The 21087-nt window shown below is 49.3% G+C and overlaps 7 protein-coding genes across 7 annotated transcripts; 4 read left to right on the plus strand and 3 right to left on the minus strand.

Annotated features, from left to right (window-relative positions):
* Positions 1–1021: 1021 nt before the first annotated feature.
* B0J16DRAFT_360294 (DSBA-like thioredoxin domain-containing protein) lies at positions 1022–4082 on the plus strand (the record flags this gene model as incomplete). Its single annotated transcript, XM_046129691.1, has 3 exons — positions 1022–2453; positions 2502–2564; positions 3426–4082. The coding sequence occupies exons 1-3, from the start codon at positions 1074–1076 to the stop codon at positions 4080–4082; spliced, it is 2100 nt and encodes a 699-aa protein (XP_045990083.1). The 5' UTR covers positions 1022–1073.
* A 288-nt stretch (positions 4083–4370) lies between these two features.
* B0J16DRAFT_246621 (uncharacterized protein) lies at positions 4371–5561 on the minus strand (the record flags this gene model as incomplete). The annotated part of the gene is made up of 1 exon (XM_046123078.1): positions 4371–5561. A coding segment is annotated over one exon (1191 nt), but the record flags the coding sequence as incomplete, so codon positions are not given.
* Positions 5562–6135: 574 nt separating this feature from the next.
* B0J16DRAFT_378893 (Mu homology domain-containing protein) lies at positions 6136–7492 on the plus strand (the record flags this gene model as incomplete). The annotated part of the gene is made up of 2 exons (XM_046130955.1): positions 6136–6472; positions 6519–7492. The coding sequence occupies 2 exons, from the start codon at positions 6136–6138 to the stop codon at positions 7490–7492; spliced, it is 1311 nt and encodes a 436-aa protein (XP_045990085.1).
* Positions 7493–7654: 162 nt separating this feature from the next.
* On the minus strand, positions 7655–8620 carry B0J16DRAFT_378894 (uncharacterized protein; the record flags this gene model as incomplete). Its single annotated transcript, XM_046130956.1, has 1 exon — positions 7655–8620. The coding sequence occupies one exon, from the start codon at positions 8618–8620 to the stop codon at positions 7655–7657; it is 966 nt and encodes a 321-aa protein (XP_045990086.1).
* Positions 8621–14555: 5935 nt separating this feature from the next.
* On the plus strand, positions 14556–15204 carry B0J16DRAFT_378895 (uncharacterized protein; the record flags this gene model as incomplete). The annotated part of the gene is made up of 2 exons (XM_046130957.1): positions 14556–14898; positions 14951–15204. 2 exons carry the CDS (start codon positions 14556–14558, stop codon positions 15202–15204), a joined length of 597 nt encoding a protein of 198 aa, XP_045990087.1.
* A 2708-nt stretch (positions 15205–17912) lies between these two features.
* B0J16DRAFT_38688 (uncharacterized protein) lies at positions 17913–18742 on the plus strand. Its single transcript, XM_046131606.1, has one exon. The coding sequence runs from the start codon at positions 18124–18126 to the stop codon at positions 18520–18522; it is 399 nt and encodes a 132-aa protein (XP_045990088.1). The 5' UTR covers positions 17913–18123; the 3' UTR covers positions 18523–18742.
* A 502-nt stretch (positions 18743–19244) lies between these two features.
* Positions 19245–20380, minus strand: B0J16DRAFT_38676 (uncharacterized protein). Its single transcript, XM_046131594.1, has one exon. It carries the CDS (start codon positions 20110–20112, stop codon positions 19504–19506), a length of 609 nt encoding a protein of 202 aa, XP_045990089.1. The 5' UTR covers positions 20113–20380; the 3' UTR covers positions 19245–19503.
* Positions 20381–21087: the final 707 nt, after the last annotated feature.

Genomic DNA, 21087 nt, shown 5'->3' on the forward strand with positions numbered 1-21087 from the left:
CCCTATTCACATTCTGAAGCACCCTGTGCCTTGCCCCTGATGAATTCCTTTTCTTCTACATAGAGTAAAGCAATTGGAGTGATTGAAGGTCACAAGTTGACAAGAACCACTGTCCTAGCAAGGACTCGGATTTGATACCGTCGTTCACATGTCCACATGCTGGTGCGATTAATGGGTAAAATGGAATGCTTCTGCACAACCAGGACACGTGTGGTGGATTTTGCTTGCTCTGAGTATACTAGGGTGTCAATATGACCTCCTCTCCTATGGTTCATTTATGCTTCTTCTATCGTGATTCAGATCGAACTGGCTGACCATGACTTCAGACTGTCAGAGTGAATCAATCGGATCCCGTCCATTGACTACAAAATGGCTACATTATTTTGTTACCATGGAAATCACGAGGACTAGTCAATCAATATTTGGGCAGATTACATCAGTTACAAGCGAGTGACTGTTGAATTCCATTGAAAACGCATTATCAGTTGATCGAAATTCAGGAGACGAAGGTGATACGAAAATGCCTGCGAGATATCGCGGTTAGTGTCACCAACAGTCAAGCGTTTAAGCGCGAATTTACGTCTCCATAACAACCGATAGCCGCGTGACGATCATAGTCAGATTCATTAGTAGTTAATGTCCGAATCAGTTCAAGCATATCCAATCCAACCAGTCTAGGCCTTTAGGAGCAACAAGCTAGATATCTAATTTTAGGGTGAAGAAAACAAAGATTCTAACAGCAGACCTGCTGTGCATAAATTGGCTATATTATTCTGTCTTACGGTAGACAGTCAAGCTTTCTGTGACCCGCATGGAATGCTGGTGGCGTTTGTTTGTGCCAGTCAGCACTAAGACAACTTGGTTAGCAGTGTATCATTGCACATTGGTTGCACTTTACGGAAGACACGGCATGCAGCTATAGCTTCGAATTAGCTTTCGGTACGTGTTAAGCAGAGTTCACATCGTGAGGGGCAAGCACCTAGCCTCGCGTCGCTGAGGAGAGATATAAAACCTCGCAATTACTCTTTCCTTCCTTTCTGTTCCGTACCCTTTTCTAGTCAATCCTTTCAACAATGGCGCCCTCAAATTCTTTCCTCTCTGCGTTGCTTCTCGCACTTGCAGCTACAGCCACTAACGCTGCTGCACCCAAGATAACATGGGGGAAGTGCCCCGCTACAATCCCGCCAGGCGTTGACTGCGCAAAGATCAACGTTCCTCTTGCATATCAAAGCGGCAATTCCACCACTGCCAAAGGCAACGGCACCGTTGAACTTGGTCTTGTACGCCTCAATCATACCGGTAAAGGCGAAAAGCAAGGATCCCTTTTCTTCAACACAGGTGGTCCTGGTGCATCCGGCGCCCTCGTCGTCGCAGGAAGTCCCTACGTTTCAGCGATATCATTTTCTGATGAGCTTCGAGACGCATATGATATTATCGGCCTTGATCCTCGCGGAGTAGGCATCAGTACCCCTGTCCAATGCGATCCCAAAGTCTTCAACAAACGCGTCAAGACTTATGTCACGACTGATGAGGAGTATGACGATCTCTACGACTACGGTCGTGAGATTGGCGAGAGCTGTGCGAATCTGACAGGTCCGCTGATCAACCATCTTGATACTGTCCATGTCGCCAAAGACCATGAAATCGTTCGTAAAGCTCTTGGAGACTCGAAATTCAACTACCTCGGCCTTTCTTATGGGACTTTCCTCGGCTACACGTATGCGTCTTTGTTCCCTGGGTCTGTCGGTCGAATGGCCCTCGACGCAATTGTCGACCATTCGCAATCCGAGATAGGAGCCCTCCTTGCAGAAAGTACAGGTTACGAAACAACCCTCAACCAGTTCTTCGATTGGTGCGACAGGAATTCCACTTGCGCTCTTCACGGCAAGAACTCAAGCCGCGTATGGGACCAGGTTCTTGAGAAAGCGGACTCGAAGCCCATCTCAGCACCCAGCTGCAACGGTACCTGTCGCTCCGACGTGACTGGCGAGGAAATTCGCTACAATGCACAAAGCCTCTTGACATTCCAATATCTCGACTTCGGTTCTAACTGGTTCGACCTTGCCGATGCTCTCCTCCAAGCCAGCAGAGGCAACGCAACAGCTCTATCCACGCCCACGCCTAATAGCCGCATCGTTCAAGACCCCACCGGCTCCCCTTACAACTACCTCGCTATCGGATGTCAAGACTGGCTTCATCGGTCGAAAACGTCGGTCGACCTGCGCCAAAAGCTCCTTAATGCAGTGACCTTTGCACCACGAACACTTGGCATGTCGCAAACCTACTACTACGAAAGTACATGCATCGGGTGGCCTGCGCCGTTGACGAATCCCCAAGCTCCTATCGCAAGTGGCATCAAGTACGCGCCGACAATACTTCTTGCGGCTTCGGTATATGATCCCGAGACGAGCATCACCAATGCCGAAGGAGTCAGGGAGCAGTTGCCAAAAAGAGTAAGTATTACGAGGAATGGAGCTGGACATACGAGTCATTACCTACAGGGGGGGACAAGCCAGGCTATGGATCGGTACCTGGCTACTGGCAAGTTGCCTAGGGATGGCACTGTCTACGAGAATTAGATGTATACTGTAATTATATATTTTAGCTTCCCCGTTGGACTCTATATATACTGCAGATTTATTTGAGTTCTGTGGATGGGTCTGTCGCCTTGCGCCTAGGAATGACTGAGTTCTCATTACGTTCGACATTTACGTAAAGTACAAGAGTAAAGTCTGGGGTTGAGAAGACCCCTTGTCGATCTGTTTGATCAATTTACGATGACCTGTAATCAATCATATCTGCTAGCCGTTGTCGCCTATTGCTTAGAATCACACCCCTGACGTGCGCATTACCCGTCGAGCTGCATGTTGCGATGGGGCTAACTTGGATTGACCACACTTCATGTCATCGGATCATCGCTCTAGCACTAACTCAGCCCTACATGGATTCTCTATTTCATTCAGCCCTATACTATACAGCTAATATACACGAACCCAGTGTGTACTTGCCTATGGCTTGCCCAGCACTACCTCAACACCAGTACAAGTATCCCAAGGCATTGAGCCAAATCGAGGCTAATCAAGGCAAACACTGCAGCGCCGCCACCGTACCACTGCGCGGAAATGTTTAGAAAGTATTGGATTTCAAATCACGTCTCACAATATTGACAATTGTATCACCCAATATCCACTCCGGACCTCGGCATCCCACTGAACCGACCCACCCCGAAGAACGGTGGGGTCAAATTACGGGAGTCCGGGTGATTACGTGATCATAGCGGCGTTTGCTGATGCAATCAAGATTGCACAAGAGCAATAGCTTCACGTATAAGTCGAAAAGGCTGCCACCATCCTGGATCCCTCATCCCACTCTAGAAATCTCACCTCATCTTACACACCAACTCAACTACAATGACTCGCTTCAAGGTCATCGTCACCTCAGACACCATCTGCCCTTGGTGCTACGTCGGTCGCCGACAGCTCCAGGCTGCCCAACGCCTGTGGGAGCAAAAGTACCCCAACTCCAACGACACCTTTGCCGTCAGCTATCAACCCTTCCAACTCAAGCCCGAATGGCCCAGAGGACCCGGATCTAGCGTCTCCAAGGAGAAGGTCTACAATGAGAAGTTCGGCAAGGAGCGCGTGACCATGATGCAGAAGCATCTTAGCGGCGTTGGAGAGAGCCTGGGCATCAACTTCAAATACGGCGGACAGACTGGAAACACTAGGGATTCGCATCGGTTGGTGCAATTGGCCAAGAAGCATGGCGAGGAGGCTGAGGGCAAGGCTCTCGATGGTCTCTTTGCCGCATACTTCGAGAAGAATGAAGACATTACCAGCTACGACACGCTTAAGAAGGTGGCAATTGAGGCGGGAATCCCAGAGGATGAGTTCCAAAAGAGCATTGTCGACAGCGATCAGTACGGCCCTGAGGTCGACAGACTATCGGAGGAGGCGCAGTTCAGTGGTGTCAGTGGAGTGCCTGACTTTGTGATGCAGGATCGCTTCCGACTTTCTGGCGCCAACGATCCATCGACATTCGTCAGTGTTTGGGAAAAGATCAAGGCAGCTGAAGGATCATGATCAGATCAATCGCTTAGGGTGATCCGATTGAAACAAGACCTCGCCGCGCTTCTCGAGGACGTCATTCCAGAGATGCTGGCCTTGGAAACCAGGAACATAGAATAATAGACCAATTTCTTGACTTGTCCACCAACTTGCTCTGTCCATGTTTCCGGAACCCAGCACCAGGTACTCATCATCCACGAGAGTCATTTTGAAATGGCTCACGACCGGTTCGTCTTCTTCGTCACGTCTAGCGTCAAGCTGTTTGTAGTAAAATATCTCCAACTTGCCAGGCGCCTGTGCTTGTGCTTCTGGATCCGAGGGTCGCGGCTGATTGACGAGAGCGTTGTATCTCTGAATGAACTTGTTCAGGCACCAGGATGTTGTTGTACCCGCTGTAACCAGTTGCTCGATTAACATCATTCCCTTGCTCGTCCTGATCTGAACATCAACTCCACGGGCAAGCGCATCTAACAGGCTTTCGACAACAGGCCACGAGGTGACGTTGGGGGTGAGGATAGTAATTCGTCGCTGAGCGTTAGCGAATAATGTGAGAAGCGCTGCGTTGAGAGGAGTCATTGGAGGGTCCTTCTGTGACAAGAAGGGAAAGAAGGAGAACTTGGGGTTGCGATGATGCGGTGAAGGCAGAAAGATGGTCGGGACAGGGCCGTCAGCAGGGAAAGCAATTGCTTGTGTTGCGGAAGCTTTGACGCTGGCAGGTAGTCGAGGCGGCGCCTCAGTCCCTGTTTGGGAATCATCCTGAACGTCTGATGTTCGTCGAGGTTCATCACCTTGGGCCCAAACACGGTCGTAAAAGGCCAAGAGTCGATCCACGATGGCGCCTTCAACCTCTACACAGCCTTCAAACCATCGCTCCCAGCTGACGTTACAGCTTGGGATCCAAGCCCTTTTCCCATCGACGATGACAAACTTGGGATGCATAACACTTAGAGGTGTGAAGAAGATACTCTTGACGGTGAGGTCAATGCCGGCATTCTCGAGTAACTGCTGATCCGGAAGACCCAGTTTGGACCATTTCGAGGGCTCGTAAACGTAGCCATCTCGAGATGCGGGGTGCAAAAGCTTCTGAAATAGCCCAAAAGAAGAAAAGCCTATCGTCATTCGTAGACGGGTTTGGACGTTGGACTCGATGCGCGCTTTCGCAAGCTGCTCGAGTGTATCGCGAATGGCATCAAGGGAGGGAGACGCAGCCCAGTAGCATGTAATAAGCTGGACGCTATGTTTGGCGCTCAGAATAGCTGGTAGGAGAGCGCGCGTGTAAATAGAGTGGCCCGTTCCAACGTATAACGACTTAGGCGAGCTTGTCGTAATAAGGGAGTCGACATTGTTGACGTAGTAGCTTGGGAAATCATCCTGTTGCTCGTCGCGTCGCGATTGGAGCAACTCTTTCCATGGCCGGACAAAAGATTGCGGGAATTCCACAGCGGCATCCATTTTCGCGAAGATAAAACGAGAGAAAAGTATGTACTCTGTAGGTTCAACGCAGATGAGAGAAACGTATAAGATGGTGATGAAGTGAATTGAGTGGCTGTGGCTGGAGGCGCAGTAAGGTAGATGACGCCGAAGGATAGCGAACCCATGCCAAGAAACCCACTTCAAGGTCCAAAGGTTCTCGAATGCGAAAGAACGCGATGATGCTTTATTAATTCAATGTCAATCTCGAAACAGCAAAAGTAAGTATGATTTAATTTATCCAACACTCTTCAATGGTGCCAGCTCCAAGCGTGGACCGCAGTAGCACATCGCACCCAGTCCAACCAAAGCAATACCACCCATAGAAAGCCATCAACACCACATATTACAGACACTTGTTTATCAACGCATTGAATATAAAACAAATACTTCAATTAACACACTCTCCAACGCAATGTCATCTTCGCTTCAATCACCAGTGACCAATGTCAGGTTAGTCAGCTCACGACTCGCTCACCGCTTTTGAGCTACCCGGCAGAATCCCCCACTACGGCACCTCCACCTCCTATCTTGAGACCCTGGAGATTGGATTGACTTTCAACCGCATCGCATCAACAAACACCTCCAATTGGCGACCATGTTATCCGGCGTTCTTGTGTTCAATCAAAAGGGCGAGAACCTTATCTTCCGCGCCTTCCGAAACGACTGTCGTCCTCGTCTTGCCGACGTCTTTCGAATTCAGGTCATCTCAAACGCTCAAGTCCGATCGCCCATTCTTACCCTCGGAAGCACCACATTTAGCCATGTCAAGCACGAGAACATTTACTTGGTCGCTATTACAAAGAGCAATGCCAATGCCGCTCTTGTTTTTGAGTTCCTTTACCGGCTGATTCAGCTTGGTAAGGGTTACTTTGGCAAATTCGACGAGGAGGCCGTCAAGAATAACTTTGTCTTGGTTTATGAGCTTCTAGACGGTATGTCTCCCAACCGCTCGCCTACGCCTCTACTGACCGTTTCTAGAAATCATCGACTTCGGATACCCTCAAAACACAGAAACCGACACACTCAAGATGTACATCACCACCGAAGGCGTCAAGTCCGAGTCCCGAAAAGAAGACACATCCAAGATTACGATGCAGGCCACCGGCGCTCTCTCCTGGCGCAAGGCAGACGTTAAGTACCGTAAGAACGAGGCTTTCGTCGACGTGATCGAGGACGTCAACCTGCTCATGTCCGCCACTGGCGCTGTTCTGCGCGCAGACGTGACAGGCCAGATCATCATGCGCGCTTACCTTTCCGGCACCCCCGAGTGCAAATTTGGCCTCAACGATCGTCTGCTCCTCGACAACGACGGCCTGCTGAGCCTGCCGAGCGGAAATAAGATGGGCACCAAGGCTACAAAGGCAGCTGCTGGAAGTGTCACCCTCGAGGATTGCCAGTTCCATCAATGTGTCAAGCTTGGCAAGTTCGATGCCGATCGTATTATTAGCTTTGTGCCTCCCGACGGCGAATTCGAGTTGATGCGATACCGCGCCACAGAGAACGTCAATCTGCCTTTCAAGGTACACGCCATCGTTAATGAGGTCGGCCGATCTAAGGTGGAATACAGCATTGGTGTAAAAGCCAACTTTGGCTCCAAGCTATTCGCAACCAACGTTGTCGTCAAGATCCCTACACCGCTTAATACCGCAAAGATTACCGAGCGCTGCACACAGGGCAAGGCCAAGTACGAGCCTAGCGAGAACGTCATCGTATGGAAGATTGGCCGCTTCACGGGCCAGAGTGAATATGTCCTCAGCGCAGAGGCTATCCTTACAAGCATGACCAACCAGCGAGCATGGAGCCGACCGCCACTAAGCATGAACTTTAGCTTGCTCATGTTTACAAGTTCGGGTCTGTTGGTGCGATATCTCAAGGTATTTGAGAAGAGTAATTATTCGAGCGTCAAGTGGGTGCGGTACATGACGAGAGCAGGATCATATGAAATAAGGTAAGTCTTCCAACTCCATTCTGCAAACTATGCTAACAAGACAGGTTTTAAATGCATATAAGTGGTAGAACATGTACGGCGTTATGGTATATCCCGGCAAAAGTCGAGCGGGTGGTTTCTTTAGCTTCACAACCCAAGTTTCTAATTACATTTGTCCCTCCGTGATTCACTCATCTTCTACTACCAATACTCTGACACCCTTGAACTTGCCTCTATCTGCACCCTCTTGTTGGGTTCTGATAGCAGTGTCAATCAAACATGCAAAGAGGTATGACGGGTGTTCCTCATCCCATCCCAGCGCTGTCAGATTCGTGGCCTCGACGTAGCGTCTCGAGACAGCGTTGATGATGTCTCCTGGTCGATCTTGGTCGTCGATATTCTTCGTCAGTAGACCTTTCCACAAGGTATCGCGCTTTAGGATGTCTTCCATTTTGACTTTGTGTCTCCCGCACTTCTGACACCGCCCTGTGCACTCATCCACTAGGTACAGCACCTCGAGATCTTTCTGGATCGTGCACGCAAAGAAGGCGATCTCCTCGAGACCCAGCTCGCCGTACAATCCGGTCGCCCACGTCTCACCCACGTCGATTGCTATCTTCTTTGCGCTCCGTAGGACCGACGCTATCTCGGGGGACCATTGATTCTCGAGGATGTCCTTGATGGGTGGTGGACAGAGGAGTGTCTCGGTGACCAGATCATGATGGTCGAACGGCTCTTGGCGAATGCGCAACATGAGGACATCCGACGCAGGGACAGAGATCCTTTGACCTCGGCCAGCAAGATAGATCTCGTTCATGTTCTGCCTGGCCTCGGTTTCTCTGACGGTTTGGTCCGTGAGACGACTAACCAGTCTTGACATCGCAGTCGCATGGTACATGCTCGGATCGAACACGCCTTTTGGGCTGCTGGTGTCCATACGATCGAGGAACACCTTCTTTTTATAATCATTGAACTTTGCCTCTCCTTCTTTATCATTTCTCTTCGTCTGGAATGCTCTTTCGGCACGTTTATCGCCTTTCCATGAGGGATAACACACGTCAAAGATGTGCATGGCCGGTCCGGGGTGTGTGTAGGTTTGCCATATCTTAATCTGGAGTTCCAACGGAAGACTTGCAAAGTTACGAAACGCCATTGTGAATGTGAAGAGATGGACGATATCTGCCATTCTCGCACTCAACACAGGCGTCTTATATGGAACCGAATTTTGGCTGATGGGACATCTATTCGTGGTGTCCCACGTCAGCCGGGGAGCGCTGGTGAAGACATCAGCGCTAATATTTGGGCGTCTTATGTCGGGGTTTGAATGGGTGATCATTTAATGAAGCTGATATAATCCTCTACGGGAACGAATCAAGTATGCATATTGGAGTTGGCTACTGTGCTTATTGAACCTATATGCTGATGTTGCCGAGATGCGATTTCTTGGTTCGCAAGTGTCAGCAATTGTTGTTCCAAATTGGTGCTTCAGAGCGCTGGTCGAAATGGTTACTGGACGTCACTATGGGGAGGCTTGGCTACTTTAGCCTATTGATGATGGTTGATTGAACGCTGTCGGTCCATCCTATCAGATCATATGCGCATACGTCCATTCCCATGCAATTGTTTCGGCTCGATATGGTCTTGACGTTCGTCGGGTCTTCGAAGTCGTCTTGGCTTTGGGTTCTGCAGCAAGTTCAAGATGCCGCAATGCGATGATGCTTGTGCGAAGTGACATCCTTGTTAGGGCTCTACTAACGGCCACGAGCTAGGGCATTGAGGAGCATGCGTGTTTTTGTCAATGGCTATTTGACTCTTCAGGCTGTCAACAGTCAACTGTGGTTCATCAGTTAGGGTAATTTCCCTGGCCCTGAGGTGCAGAAAGGCAAGGTTGCTGTCACCCCCCGCAAAAACTGAGAGCCTTGGTCAGGGACCAGCCCTCGGTTTCTAGAAATGCATTCTTGCGTGTCTAGGTCGTCGATGAGTTATCACATGCCAGTCAGAATAGGGTAGTAGTTTGATCGGTATGGGTCCAAATTGCAAGGCAATGTCTCCAGGTCCCATCATCATGCCTTGAACGATATAAACCCACAGAAACTAATGAGTCCAATCGAGTTGTACTACTATTCGGGCTAGTAGCTGGCATCCACAGATCTTAGGCCGATAGTCCCCGAAGATGAAATGCAAGGTGGGACTGCAGACTAGTCAATATCCCAGATAAATTGGATCCGGGAGGTTGGAACTTGGCGGCCCCTAAAGGTATAGTCAATATTGGGGACCGACGAATAGGTACCAGGCTCGCGGCTGGATCAGGGAACAAGGAGATGCATCATGTCGGTCGTAATCGAACTCGATGAACCTGTTACGGATGCGAAGCTGAGCCTTGACAATAGAGATCAGAGGACGGGACTGGAATATCACACCGGTGAGTGTCTCAATTGTAATTGTGAGGACGCAGATCGCTAGACTATCTGACGTTCGTGATATGTCTCATTGTGGTCAAGACCAAGGTGGAGGAGACCAGTGTTAACTGTTATCCGGTGAAGTGGGCACCACGAGATGACATACACACGCTCAGGGCATCTAGGCCCGAAGATCAATCGTACGATTCTGATAATGACCTCCCTTTGTCGGTCCAAGCAATCACACGTTATTGGATCATAGTCAAGTTGGCGGCGTTTGAGTTCTGTGGTTTAATCGGGGCTGGGCCTGACCGTTAGACAGGGACAAAGATAGATCAACAGGTTTAAGCCACTTCGGGTCTTTGGTCCAGCTTGCGATCAAGATATTCATCACAAAGTATGGCAATAGCCATCGTGGTCTCTGTTGGTGATCTTGTTGTGGCTTGGCTGACTGAGTGTTGATGGAGGTTGTGTAACAACACCATGAGGTGACTCTCCGCTTCATGATGTAACAAGCTCCCTCCCCTTGCTCCGGAAAATACAGTGTGAGCTTCTAATGCTATGACCGTCTATAGGACAGCCTTTATAACGTCAAAGCTCAATTCCAGCAGAGTTCCTCCAATAGTGACATCAACAATACAGTACATACAGACCCTGTAACTCCATTCCTTCCATTTAATTCCCAACCCACATTCCCCTCGGACGGTTAGGTTTCCGATGGAGCCAATCCAAGGGCATCTAACAGCCTCAAATGCCAAGACAAGGTAAAAAAGTCCCCATAGTCAAAGTAACCGTGAAACAAAGTAGCGTCCCCACGAGAGAGCCATGTGTTTAGTGAGACCTGAGTAAGCACACTATTTACACCAAGATTCCGCGCTTATAACAGAACCAAGGATAACGCAACATTTAATTTGCATTCATCTCCGCGGGGATATTCCGTTTTTTAATTTATTTTTTCTGCAATGTGCTGTACCAGTTATATTGGTCGCATCCATGTACCTGGACCATGGAAAACTGTGAAAACCAGGTACAAAACGATACATTAGGAGCAGATGCTCCAGCAGCAGTGTGGCTCGTAGCTCACGAGAACTCCACGAGGTGAAAAAGGTCTTGTCCTGCATGATACACCTGAAGCAACGTGGATAGTCCGAGACGGTGTCACTCCTGGCTTCAGCTTGGCCCATCCAGAACAAAAGAAACAGCCACTGCATCTAACCAATGATGTGGTCAAGACTCTCGCATTGACCTGATTGAGCGAGACTGAGCGAGATCGTATACTTGATCCCAGTCAGTTTCGTTTCTAGAACCGGGCTTTTGTCCGCTTATAACTCTTGAGGGTAATTCCCGTCTTACCCATTCATCACCCCCGTTCCGGGCGATGTTGCACCGTCTATTCGTCGAGAGAAATCTGGACTAGAGAATTGCCGGTTAGTGCTCCCGTTACCAGCTTCAGCCCTATGGATATTGTAGTCTTGGGCTGAGCTGGGCTGTCTTATGGGTCGACCGGTCTGGCTTTCTTTCTTTCTTGGTTGGTTGTGGGCTGTTGTTTTGTGATACTAGGCAGGGCCAGACATAAAGAGGGCCTTAGCTCTCCTCTTTGAGCTGAAGTTGCTTCGAGAGAATCGACGGGTTGTTCTGGGGCCTGAGTTTCAGCTTTCGCATTATATCAGCAACTTCTCCTAGCAGTCAGTCCGCCTCGACCCAAGACATCGATACCTTAGGCATCTTGGAGAATTACCTCCTGTGTATCTGGTCCTGACGTCGCTCAGCAGGTCTATCAACAAAGGGACATCTTCTGCTTACCTTGTCTCCTCTTTCAGCCTTGAACCAATAACAGATATCGACAGCCTCATTGTGATATCATTACTCTGCCTCTTCAGTCCCAACCTGCAGAATCACACCATTTTCGAATACACAGCACATTCTGAACAGCGACACAACACAATCCAACACTCTCAGTCAGCAAACCGTCACGATTGCGCAGCCAGATCTCATCCTCTTCTCTGCTCGATCGTATCCAGCTGAAGCATCCTCCCGAGACACGCATATACACATCTGTACAACAGTACGATGTGCATCGCCAACTATATCCACTACCATCACATACCCCCCTGCCCCCGTCCCATCACCTACAGCTATCACTATACCTTCTGCGCCGCAGCCCGATACGACCCCATCACCAGCCATCCCATCGAGCCCTGCGATAGCGTCTCTAGTAGCTCTCACGACGGCGACCTCAGTGACCCGTGTTCCATGAGTCAATGTATGGTCGACCCTCGTTGTAGCTCAGGAGAGTGTCGACTCGCCGATCTCGGTGGGAGGTGGATATGCTGTATGTGCGGGAGAATGGGCAACTCGAGCGTCAGGTGCTTGAATGTGCGATCTGCAGATACCATGACTGTTTGCACACACCAAGTATGCGAGAACTGCACAGAGGACAAGACATGAGTAGCAGCAGAAGCCGAAGAATCTCGGGGACGGTACGTCAATGTCGGTGTTTGAGTCGCAACTCATGTCTCAGCTTCGAGTATAGTCCGACGTTGTGGCATATGCAGGTAGAAGGTAGCCGCCACGATGTATACCTGTCCCTCTCATGGCGTTCAATTCTGGCAAGTCTATTATTATCTCTTCCCCTTTGACACTCCCACAATTGTTTTGCTGACTGTATCCAGGTTTGATCGCCCATGTTTCCATTCTTGGCTCCTTTGCGAGCCACTTGACGACCCCAAACTTCCGTAAAGGAACGGGCTGCGATGAACAAAGAGCAAAGCTCAACCCCGAGTAACCCTCCTAAACCACAGAGTATGGATAGCCGGCCGACGGGTTTCACAGTGATGGACGTCTTCATGAGTTTGGAGAGACTCTCTTTCCCTCGCGATATCGACAAACCTTGATGGTGGAAGCAATCGTTGTCAGCTATGCTACGAACTCCAAGCCAATGCGCCCAATAAATCCCGACCTCTAGCTTGTCCGCCCGACTTTCAGGCCTCTTTGGGGACATGAAAGCCATGTCCGCCCTCGGGATCAATCGCGGTTGGAGTTGCGTTGGTGATTCTTTAGGGTTGTGCTTGTGAGGTGGAAGAAAGGGTAAGGAGAGCCGGTTTGACCTGATATCGGAATGAAGAGACTCGAATACATAAAACCCATACATCTTCAATTTGTCCGTGGAGGTGTTGGACGTTATCACGAAAAGTCATGCCAACCGTCATATTGTTGATCCCAACACTCAACGTCTATCCATCCAGTTCGCCTCGTTTCAGCCAGCATATCTCAGGCAATGTGCCAGCAAATCACTTTCCGTCTCGCATGCGAGCATGTCTCAACGCACATAAGATACTGTGCAATCGGTCTCTCGCATCGCCGCGCCTGCAGCAACACCACCAAGCAATCAATTCCATACCCTCCCCCGTCAGGCTACACGCTCCCCAAGTGTCCACTTGCAGATTGTCCTTTCGAGGCCAAGAACCAGGCCTGGGATTGCTGTTGGTGCGGCAAGACGTGGAATGTAGGAGGGCGCTGCAGCTGTGTTATGATAGGAGAGGGAGCCACGTATCGGTGCGAGCACATCTGCTGCGAATCATGTATGCCGTCTAGAGAGTATTTCTCCTAGTGTGGCATATTATACGAGCAAAGCGAACGGAGGATGATACCCTAACAAGTGACGTTTGGATTTGGTATTTGGGTCTGATCGTTGGAACCGTTCTGCGAATGTTATCCCATAAGATAGCCATCAATTTTAATGACACTCTTAGCCCATATCAGCCCAGGATCATGTCCCGTGATGTCCCTCACGAACACCTCCTCAGTAACCCTCATACTCAACACCATATATTACAAGCATCATCCTAGTTCCTCGATCCAAGATCTGGATCAAATCGGGGACTTGTCTTGTGACCATTGGCTTATTCCCAGGTGCTTCCGAGTCTAGCATATCGAGTTGTACCAGATTATGTCGAGAGCCAGGGGTCTAAATCGAGATTGACTAGAGCAGTACAATAGATCGCGTTGGTAGACGCACGAGATGGGGTGGTGTGCGTTTGAGCAACCACACACGTACTGAAGCACACTTGTTGTCTTGGCCATAATGTGATCATCGCCTTCATCACACTTCAAGATCACTAATCTTGCTATCCCAGGCTGCTGGGTTCATCCATTTCACCAACCACCAATCTCAACTTGTGCATCTTGTACCACCTCGCTCCACTATCTCTCCCCATACGACCCGCCTCACTTGATGTGGCGTCCTATAAGTTGACGTTACACAAAGAAATCATCGCATCCAACATCCAAGATTTCCGAGACATTGAGCCCACGAGCGAAAAACTCTGCTGCATCGGCAACTTGGGGAGTCAAAGCATGCAACCTCCGATGATGCAGCATTTAGAAGATAGGGGGACACAATCGATGGCTGTGGCTTTGGGTGATGCGATGCAGACGCCTCAGATGGAGTATGCAAATTGTGTGGTGGATTCTAGATGTGCATCTATGAGGTCTCTGAATATGAGAATTGCTTCGCTGGGAGAGAGACTAAGCCTGCGGATGGTCTTGGTCGTGGGAGAGGGCGATCTGTCGGGTTGGTAGTCAGACTGACTGTCTGTCTGTGTATAAATAGGCCCAAGATGAAGCAAGCCAGAACAGTCTGTAGTCAAAGAAACGGAGCTTCACTATTCATTCCTCGATATAGTCATAATGTGTCACGGCCATCCTCGACACCACCCCTGTGCTCACACATCCATCAACTGGCACTACTGCCCATCGGCGCTCATCGATCTCGAGACGGGCTACGAGACGCCTTGCAGCAACATGTCCTTCGCAGCAGCCCAGCCCACGAAGTCCGATTGTCCTCTTCAGAACTGCCAATTCAAGAGCAAAGGTGGCAGCTGGACCTGCTGCTCATGCCAGCAGGGTCCCAACACCCAGGGTTGGTGCACGATGCCCCTGAGCAGACTGACCATGAACCCCGAGTCCTTTTCAGTCGAGAGTGTAGAGACCACGTGCGATCACGGGTGTTGCAGCAAGTGCATACGATATGGTAAGTGCATCCTTCTGGAGGATGTACACATAGCTAACACATCTCTTCCTAGGCTCAGACAGTAATGCTTCATCGCCAGAAATGACCTTTTCAGAGATACGAAAAGGTTCTGCGTCGCGCAAGTTCGGGTACAGCAGCGCCACCAAGTCTCATTGTCGCGGATCTGCCTTTTCGCTGCCTGTGTCGGGGGAAGATTCTACACCTTCGCCATCTTCCAGCTCTGGAAGCTCAAGATACAAGCTTGATCTGGAGTACACATCGAGCAAGGCCAAGTCGAGCAAGAAGAGGCACAGAAGTAAGCGATAAGGGTTTTTTGTGTTTTAATTAATGTATGTAGTGATGATAATGATGATGTTGTTGAGTGGAGTTTTCTTGCAAATAGATCTGTTTATTTTTTGAGTACCCATTTGCAGCGTTGATACAAAGCAAAGGCAGGTACGATCTACGATCAGTCAAGCCGTCCCGGTCGGCAGTCGGGAAGCCCGTGCTCCTGCCTCTTTCAAATTTGGGTTGGTAGATAGCATCTACAGAAACAGAAATAATTGATCTCAGCATCGGTTTAAACTAAGACAACGTCAAAGCCTGTCGCTTTGTTCTCAGCTTATGCACTGCTCATCTCCATCTCCGCTCGGTCTGAGATAGGCTTTTATAGTCAAGCCACAGTCGATTCAAGTCAGTCCACTCTGCGGCCCGAGGAAGAAGATGCGTCCAAGCGATGCAGCTATCGACTCTTCGGAAACCAATAGCCATGTGCAATCGACCGCCCTACTATATCATTCTTTACCGGAAAGATGGAAGAGGAACTGTGGTGATGATGATCTGCGATGGGCTGAAACGTCAGCCAATAGCCTACTATTCTCTTGACCTCGGTAACCCCAAGACGAAGAAGATCAGTGAGGCCTGACACAAGACTCGATAGTCATATAGGCCTGGCACTTGTTTTATTAATATTTGCCAATATTAAGCAAACACTGACATTGAGGCTCCGTCCTAGTTAGTCGCCAAGACAGTAACTCAAGACGGACCGGTGCGACGATTGAGGCCCAAATTAACAGCCCGAAAGCCACCGAGTCCGTCAATTTAACTAGAAAAAGACACAAGTCTAATTCTAAACGGATGGCTTAAGTTCTATGTCGGTTTTGGGTAGTGAGCGGCGGCTCCGACGACGCTTTGGACAGACCGAGATGAATCTGGATCTTTATAATCATAGTGACATACTCGGTATATTATGTTAAATCCTGAAGCTCAATCTATTTTGCTTGTTGCAATTAAGCTACCAGTGTACGGATAGCCAAGCGATAGACAGATAACAGCGTCCAGCTGAGCTGACCACTTTTAGGATGTGATATGTCTCTTTGCTGACAGACATGGACTGCAATACGAGTCTCAGCAACATCCACATGCGTGGAATCCAACTCATCCAAGCTCAGCTTATCCGTACCTTATCTATATATTACCACCTACTGTACGAGTTAAACTTAATGCATGATATTAAGTTCATCCCCTCCAATTCAAACCACGTGTGATGCTAGGATCGTTGCAGCAGCCATGTGCCTCTCCCCCCCTCTCTTCTCTTAGGTTGTCGTTCTCGTCGCCACCTTACCATGCCATGTGGGAATGACGATCAGGCTCTCCCTCTTGAGCCTCTCTGTTTCCGTTTCTGCTACACCATCGTCATCATGACCCCCTAAACCCAAGACTTGTACTAAACCTACCCGCCTACATACGGATAGGGCTTACACGAGAGGGACGGGTTTTCCCAGAGACCTGTTTTCTTCGTTATTTAGAAGCATTCCAGTAACGAAAAGGGCTTTCAGATTCCCGTGAGGCATTCTTTTGGTGTTGATCACACCGGCGCAGTGGAGATGGAGATGAGGTCCCCTAGAGATTCAGGGCAGGTGGAGACCGTGATGGGGCCTGGGGTGTTCGTTACAGGGGCATCATCTGGCCTCACCCTTGAATGTTTTGAAACACCTATACTCTTGGCCTCAACTTTTTCAATTGATGATTTTTGCATGATGGATCAATTTATCCTTCACTAACATTATAGCTGATTCATTATCGCATCAAATGCAACTGACTTTGAGTTCAGTCCAGTCTAGTTCACTGGCCCAGAACTGTCCATCTCTCTGCAGGGCGGACTCTTGGGGAACCTCCAGCTAGTGTGTCAGGTCTCGTCCCGTCCTCTAAACGGTAGCGCATGTACTTCTGTAGGTACCACACACCCTTGTAAAACAGCCCATCTGCGGGGGGCAACCAGACGAGACGAGACTGGGCCAGCCGCTGAGACTCGTGCCTGTGCCGTTTTGTTGGCTTCCACCATTAATCTCCAACAAATCTTCTTCTCCCCTTTTTCCCCCCTTGTCCTTTTCTTTTTTATCTTTTGCATCCCGTCCCGTTTCTTGTTTCCCGTTGTGAGAAAGTCCGAGAGTCAAAAGTGAAAAAAAGAAAAGAGAAAAAGAAAGCAGATCATTGAATAAAATCGACAGCAAAACGGTCAAAGCCCACTCATGCAATAGTCCATCGTCTCACTCGCTCGCTATCCATTATATCAACAACTGGCCCGCCAGCTCCAGCTATTATTACGTCCCGTCTTCACCTGCCTTAGTACCTTATCCACTTTCTCAAAAACCCACTATCTATCCTCTCACTCTCTTCTTCATCTTTGCTTTCGCTTCTCCCTTTCTCTCCTTTGCTTGGGAATCCTCGTCTCGAGTTTCATAAATCATCCATAGTACCCGCTCAACAACAACCCAACGCATCATCACAATGCCCGCTTCCTTGGATTCTTCGCGGCCCATCATGGCCCCTTCGGTATGTTATGCCCGCTCGGATCTTCTCTTTTTCTCATTCTCTCCTTTGCCCATCCACTTGGCTTGGAACCCCCCCGGTCAAGCTCGTACCGTCTAGTTCCGCCTCTAGTCTCCTCTGTCCTGCCGTCTGCCCACTTTGACTGAGTGATCGGTGTTGGAGAATGTGAGAAACGAAACCCGAAACCGCTGAAATGTGACTCTTTGACTGGCCGGCCGCGTGGTTCAGCCAGCGCTGGACCGGTACCTTGCACTTGGTCGTCATCCTTCTTTGTCCACCACGCTCATCATTACTGCCTTGATACATTCCCCTGTCACCTCCTTCACTTTTCAAAACTACCTTCTCTTTCTTGTCTACTGCTTTCGTCCCGTCCCTCTGTGTCTGTGCCTACTTCAATCTCATCTATCTCCCACCATGGCCAAGCCGTGGATCTCATCGCACGCTCATACCCAACCCAATCGCCAGCCTACCAAGGAAAAAGAAAAGGATCAACCATCCACTGACTCTCCCAAGAACCGCAACTCGGTCCGCTTCAGCACCTACAGCATGGCTCCCTCACTGACTCCCACTGTTGGAACCACCGACTCTGCACACGCCGAGATTCGCGACATCGCTACCGGCCTCGACCGCATGGAGAACAAGGCCCTCTCCTCCCAGCGCGTCACCCTCACCGACGAGAAGACAGATACTATGAGCAAGCTCGCCCTCGGCGCAAAGCTTGAGCGTGCTCTCGACAGGAGAATGAGTGGTCAGGACGCTGTCATGCGACCTCGCGGCCAGAGCCTCAACGAGAAGCTCAGCGAAAAGGAGTAGAGCATGTCAAAAGGGAACCACCAAAAACCTACAACAAACGCAACAAAGCAAATGTCTTGCAGATAAGATACCCCCGCAAACGAGAACCTCTTATTTATTTCATCGATACAAAAATACTTTTTTTTCTGGTCTGGCCTTGATCTCGCTGCTGAGAGTAGCGTGCGGTGTCCTGCTCCTGTCGCATTTTTCGCAAACGGAATAAGGCGACACGCCAACAATCAACTAGGGGGAAATTGTGTGGAAATTCGAGCCACAAGCCAACCAGCCTCAACTGTCCCTAATTTATACTCGCAAAGCCCATGAGCATGGATCTTTTTCGATGATTTCAAACACATGCGAGACGGAAGCTGGAATAGCTGCTTTTTGGCGTCCAGTTCCCTTCTCTTAGTTTTCTTTTTATATGTTCTTGTTTACTTTTTAATGGTATGCTGCGATGGAAACTACAGTAGCAAAGACACGCAGGAATGGGGCATGAGATGCATGAACCATTGGAATGGAATTCGGGCGACTAGGTGATCAGGGCTATGGATGGGGATAGGGAAGGGGCGGTTTCGCATTTCCTTAATTTTACCAGGCGTAGCGATCAGGGTGGAAGATTTTGCATTGTACGAATAATATTCATGGATACATTCGGTGGATGTTATGTTTCGCATACGACTTATAGTAAATGCCTACATGAGTCGCCATTTTGTTATATGGTGTTTGATGCTGTTGTGATGTTGAGCACTTTGAAGTTCTTCGATGATTTGGGTATTTATGTGATCCATCAAATGTGTTGCGTCGATATTAACAAAACTCCTAGTAATAGCCACGACCGAATAAAATATGCCGTCAATAAAACATTCAGTATGCCAGTGTTGGTGGCATTCCCCAACCGAGACTCATGTTTCCTCCATGGCCTCTGCTCTCATGTCTCGGGTGAATCCTCCTACTCCGTCTCAGCCTCAATAAAGCCCCAGCAAACTACCATGCTTCAAGGATTTAAGCCTCCTGTCTCGCGATTCTCTCCTCGATATCCTTCAACAACTGCACTAGCTCTCCCTCCTCGCCCTCAACCTCGAGTCCCCTTCTGACCCAGTCTCTCGCCTCCTCCAGTCTGCCCATCTCAGCCAGACATCTTCCTCTTCTCCACCAAGCTTTTGCGTTTCCAACCCAGCGCGCCTCGACGCTTGCATGCGCATCCACGGCACCCTCAGCCCAGTTCTGCATCGCCATGTGCGCCTGCGCCCTGTTGGCAAGCAGTCCGCTGATCTCCTCCCGCACGAGAGCAGCAGGCTCCCACATGGGTCGCTGCATGGCCATCTGTACGCCCAGTGTGTAGAACTTGATGGCCTCAGCGAACTTGCCCTTGCGGTATTCGTTGTTACCCGAATCGCGGAGCTTGGTCACATTGGCGGTGCGCTTGGGGTGGACGGGCACAGGAGGTGGGGGTGCGCCCGAGGGGTGCTCGATGGTGAGGAGGGAGCGGTGGAGGGTGTTGAGAGCTTCGAGTTCGGCGGCCAGAGAGCGCGATGCGTTTTGAGAGGTGATGGCCTTGGACTGAGGGTCCATCTGAATGGGGAGAAGGTCGAAGTGGTCGAGGTCCGACATGTTGACGGGTTTCGTTTGTTTTCTGTGTTTGTTTTTATATGCAACTTGTGCTTCTGAAGGGTATTCTTCCTTTCTTTTATCGTAGGTCTCTTGGTCGTAAAAGAGTGACTGGTTAGGAGTGTAAAGTGACAAAGTGTTTGGACGCTGTCCCGCTGCCCCAAAGTAATAGAGTGGGTGAGGACACCTCACATTAAAAGCTTATCTTATCGGCACATGACACCCAGAAGCCGACAGGTGCTACCCTACAACGAGTCGACTTTGTGAAAAGAACTTGTATGAGCCCTCCAATTTATTTGATATTCTTTCTAATCAATTGAGGATGTTGCAATGATGTTGATTTATGCCCAACGACTCAATATCATGAGCTGGGCGGGAGACTGGATATGAAAGTGTGTGAAAGATGTTGGCTTAACACTTGTATCATGAGACTCCCTTCAAACTAAAATCATGACAACGTGTATACTCCCAAGTACGTCTTCATTAATCTTCTATGAGATAGACTACGTAGGTTAGACAATGACTATAAGATTGTGATCCCAATGCAGAGGCTTGTAATAGGAAAGCGCACAAAGTTACAGCATCACTACCACTCATGACAAACATTGGTTCACTAGGAGCTTAAGCTCAAGCACTGACGTCAATAGGGATGAACAGACACAATACATTCACATGTAATCATAATTGATCAAACAAGAGCCTTTCCTTTTCTACTCCTATTGTGCAAAATGCGAGACCCTGTCCCTTCAGGGAAGCGTAACAAGATCACCTCCCATTGCCATCACTCATAAAACCCGTCCGCCGAACTCTGGCGTCCTTGGATAAACAGGGGATTGATGACAATTCCAAACCCGTCAAACGTTCACTAATGAAATATCCCTCCTCCAAATCATCAAAAGCCTCACACATGATCCAAGTTCGAAGAGGTATCCACACGGAGTCTCGGTCATCCTCATGCGTTCAATCATGTTGAATCTT

This window comes from Fusarium flagelliforme (assembly GCF_020744385.1).
Source record: "Fusarium flagelliforme strain FIESC 12 MPI-CAGE-AA-0113 chromosome Unknown B0J16scaffold_1, whole genome shotgun sequence".
Lineage (NCBI taxonomy): Eukaryota > Fungi > Ascomycota > Sordariomycetes > Hypocreales > Nectriaceae > Fusarium > Fusarium flagelliforme.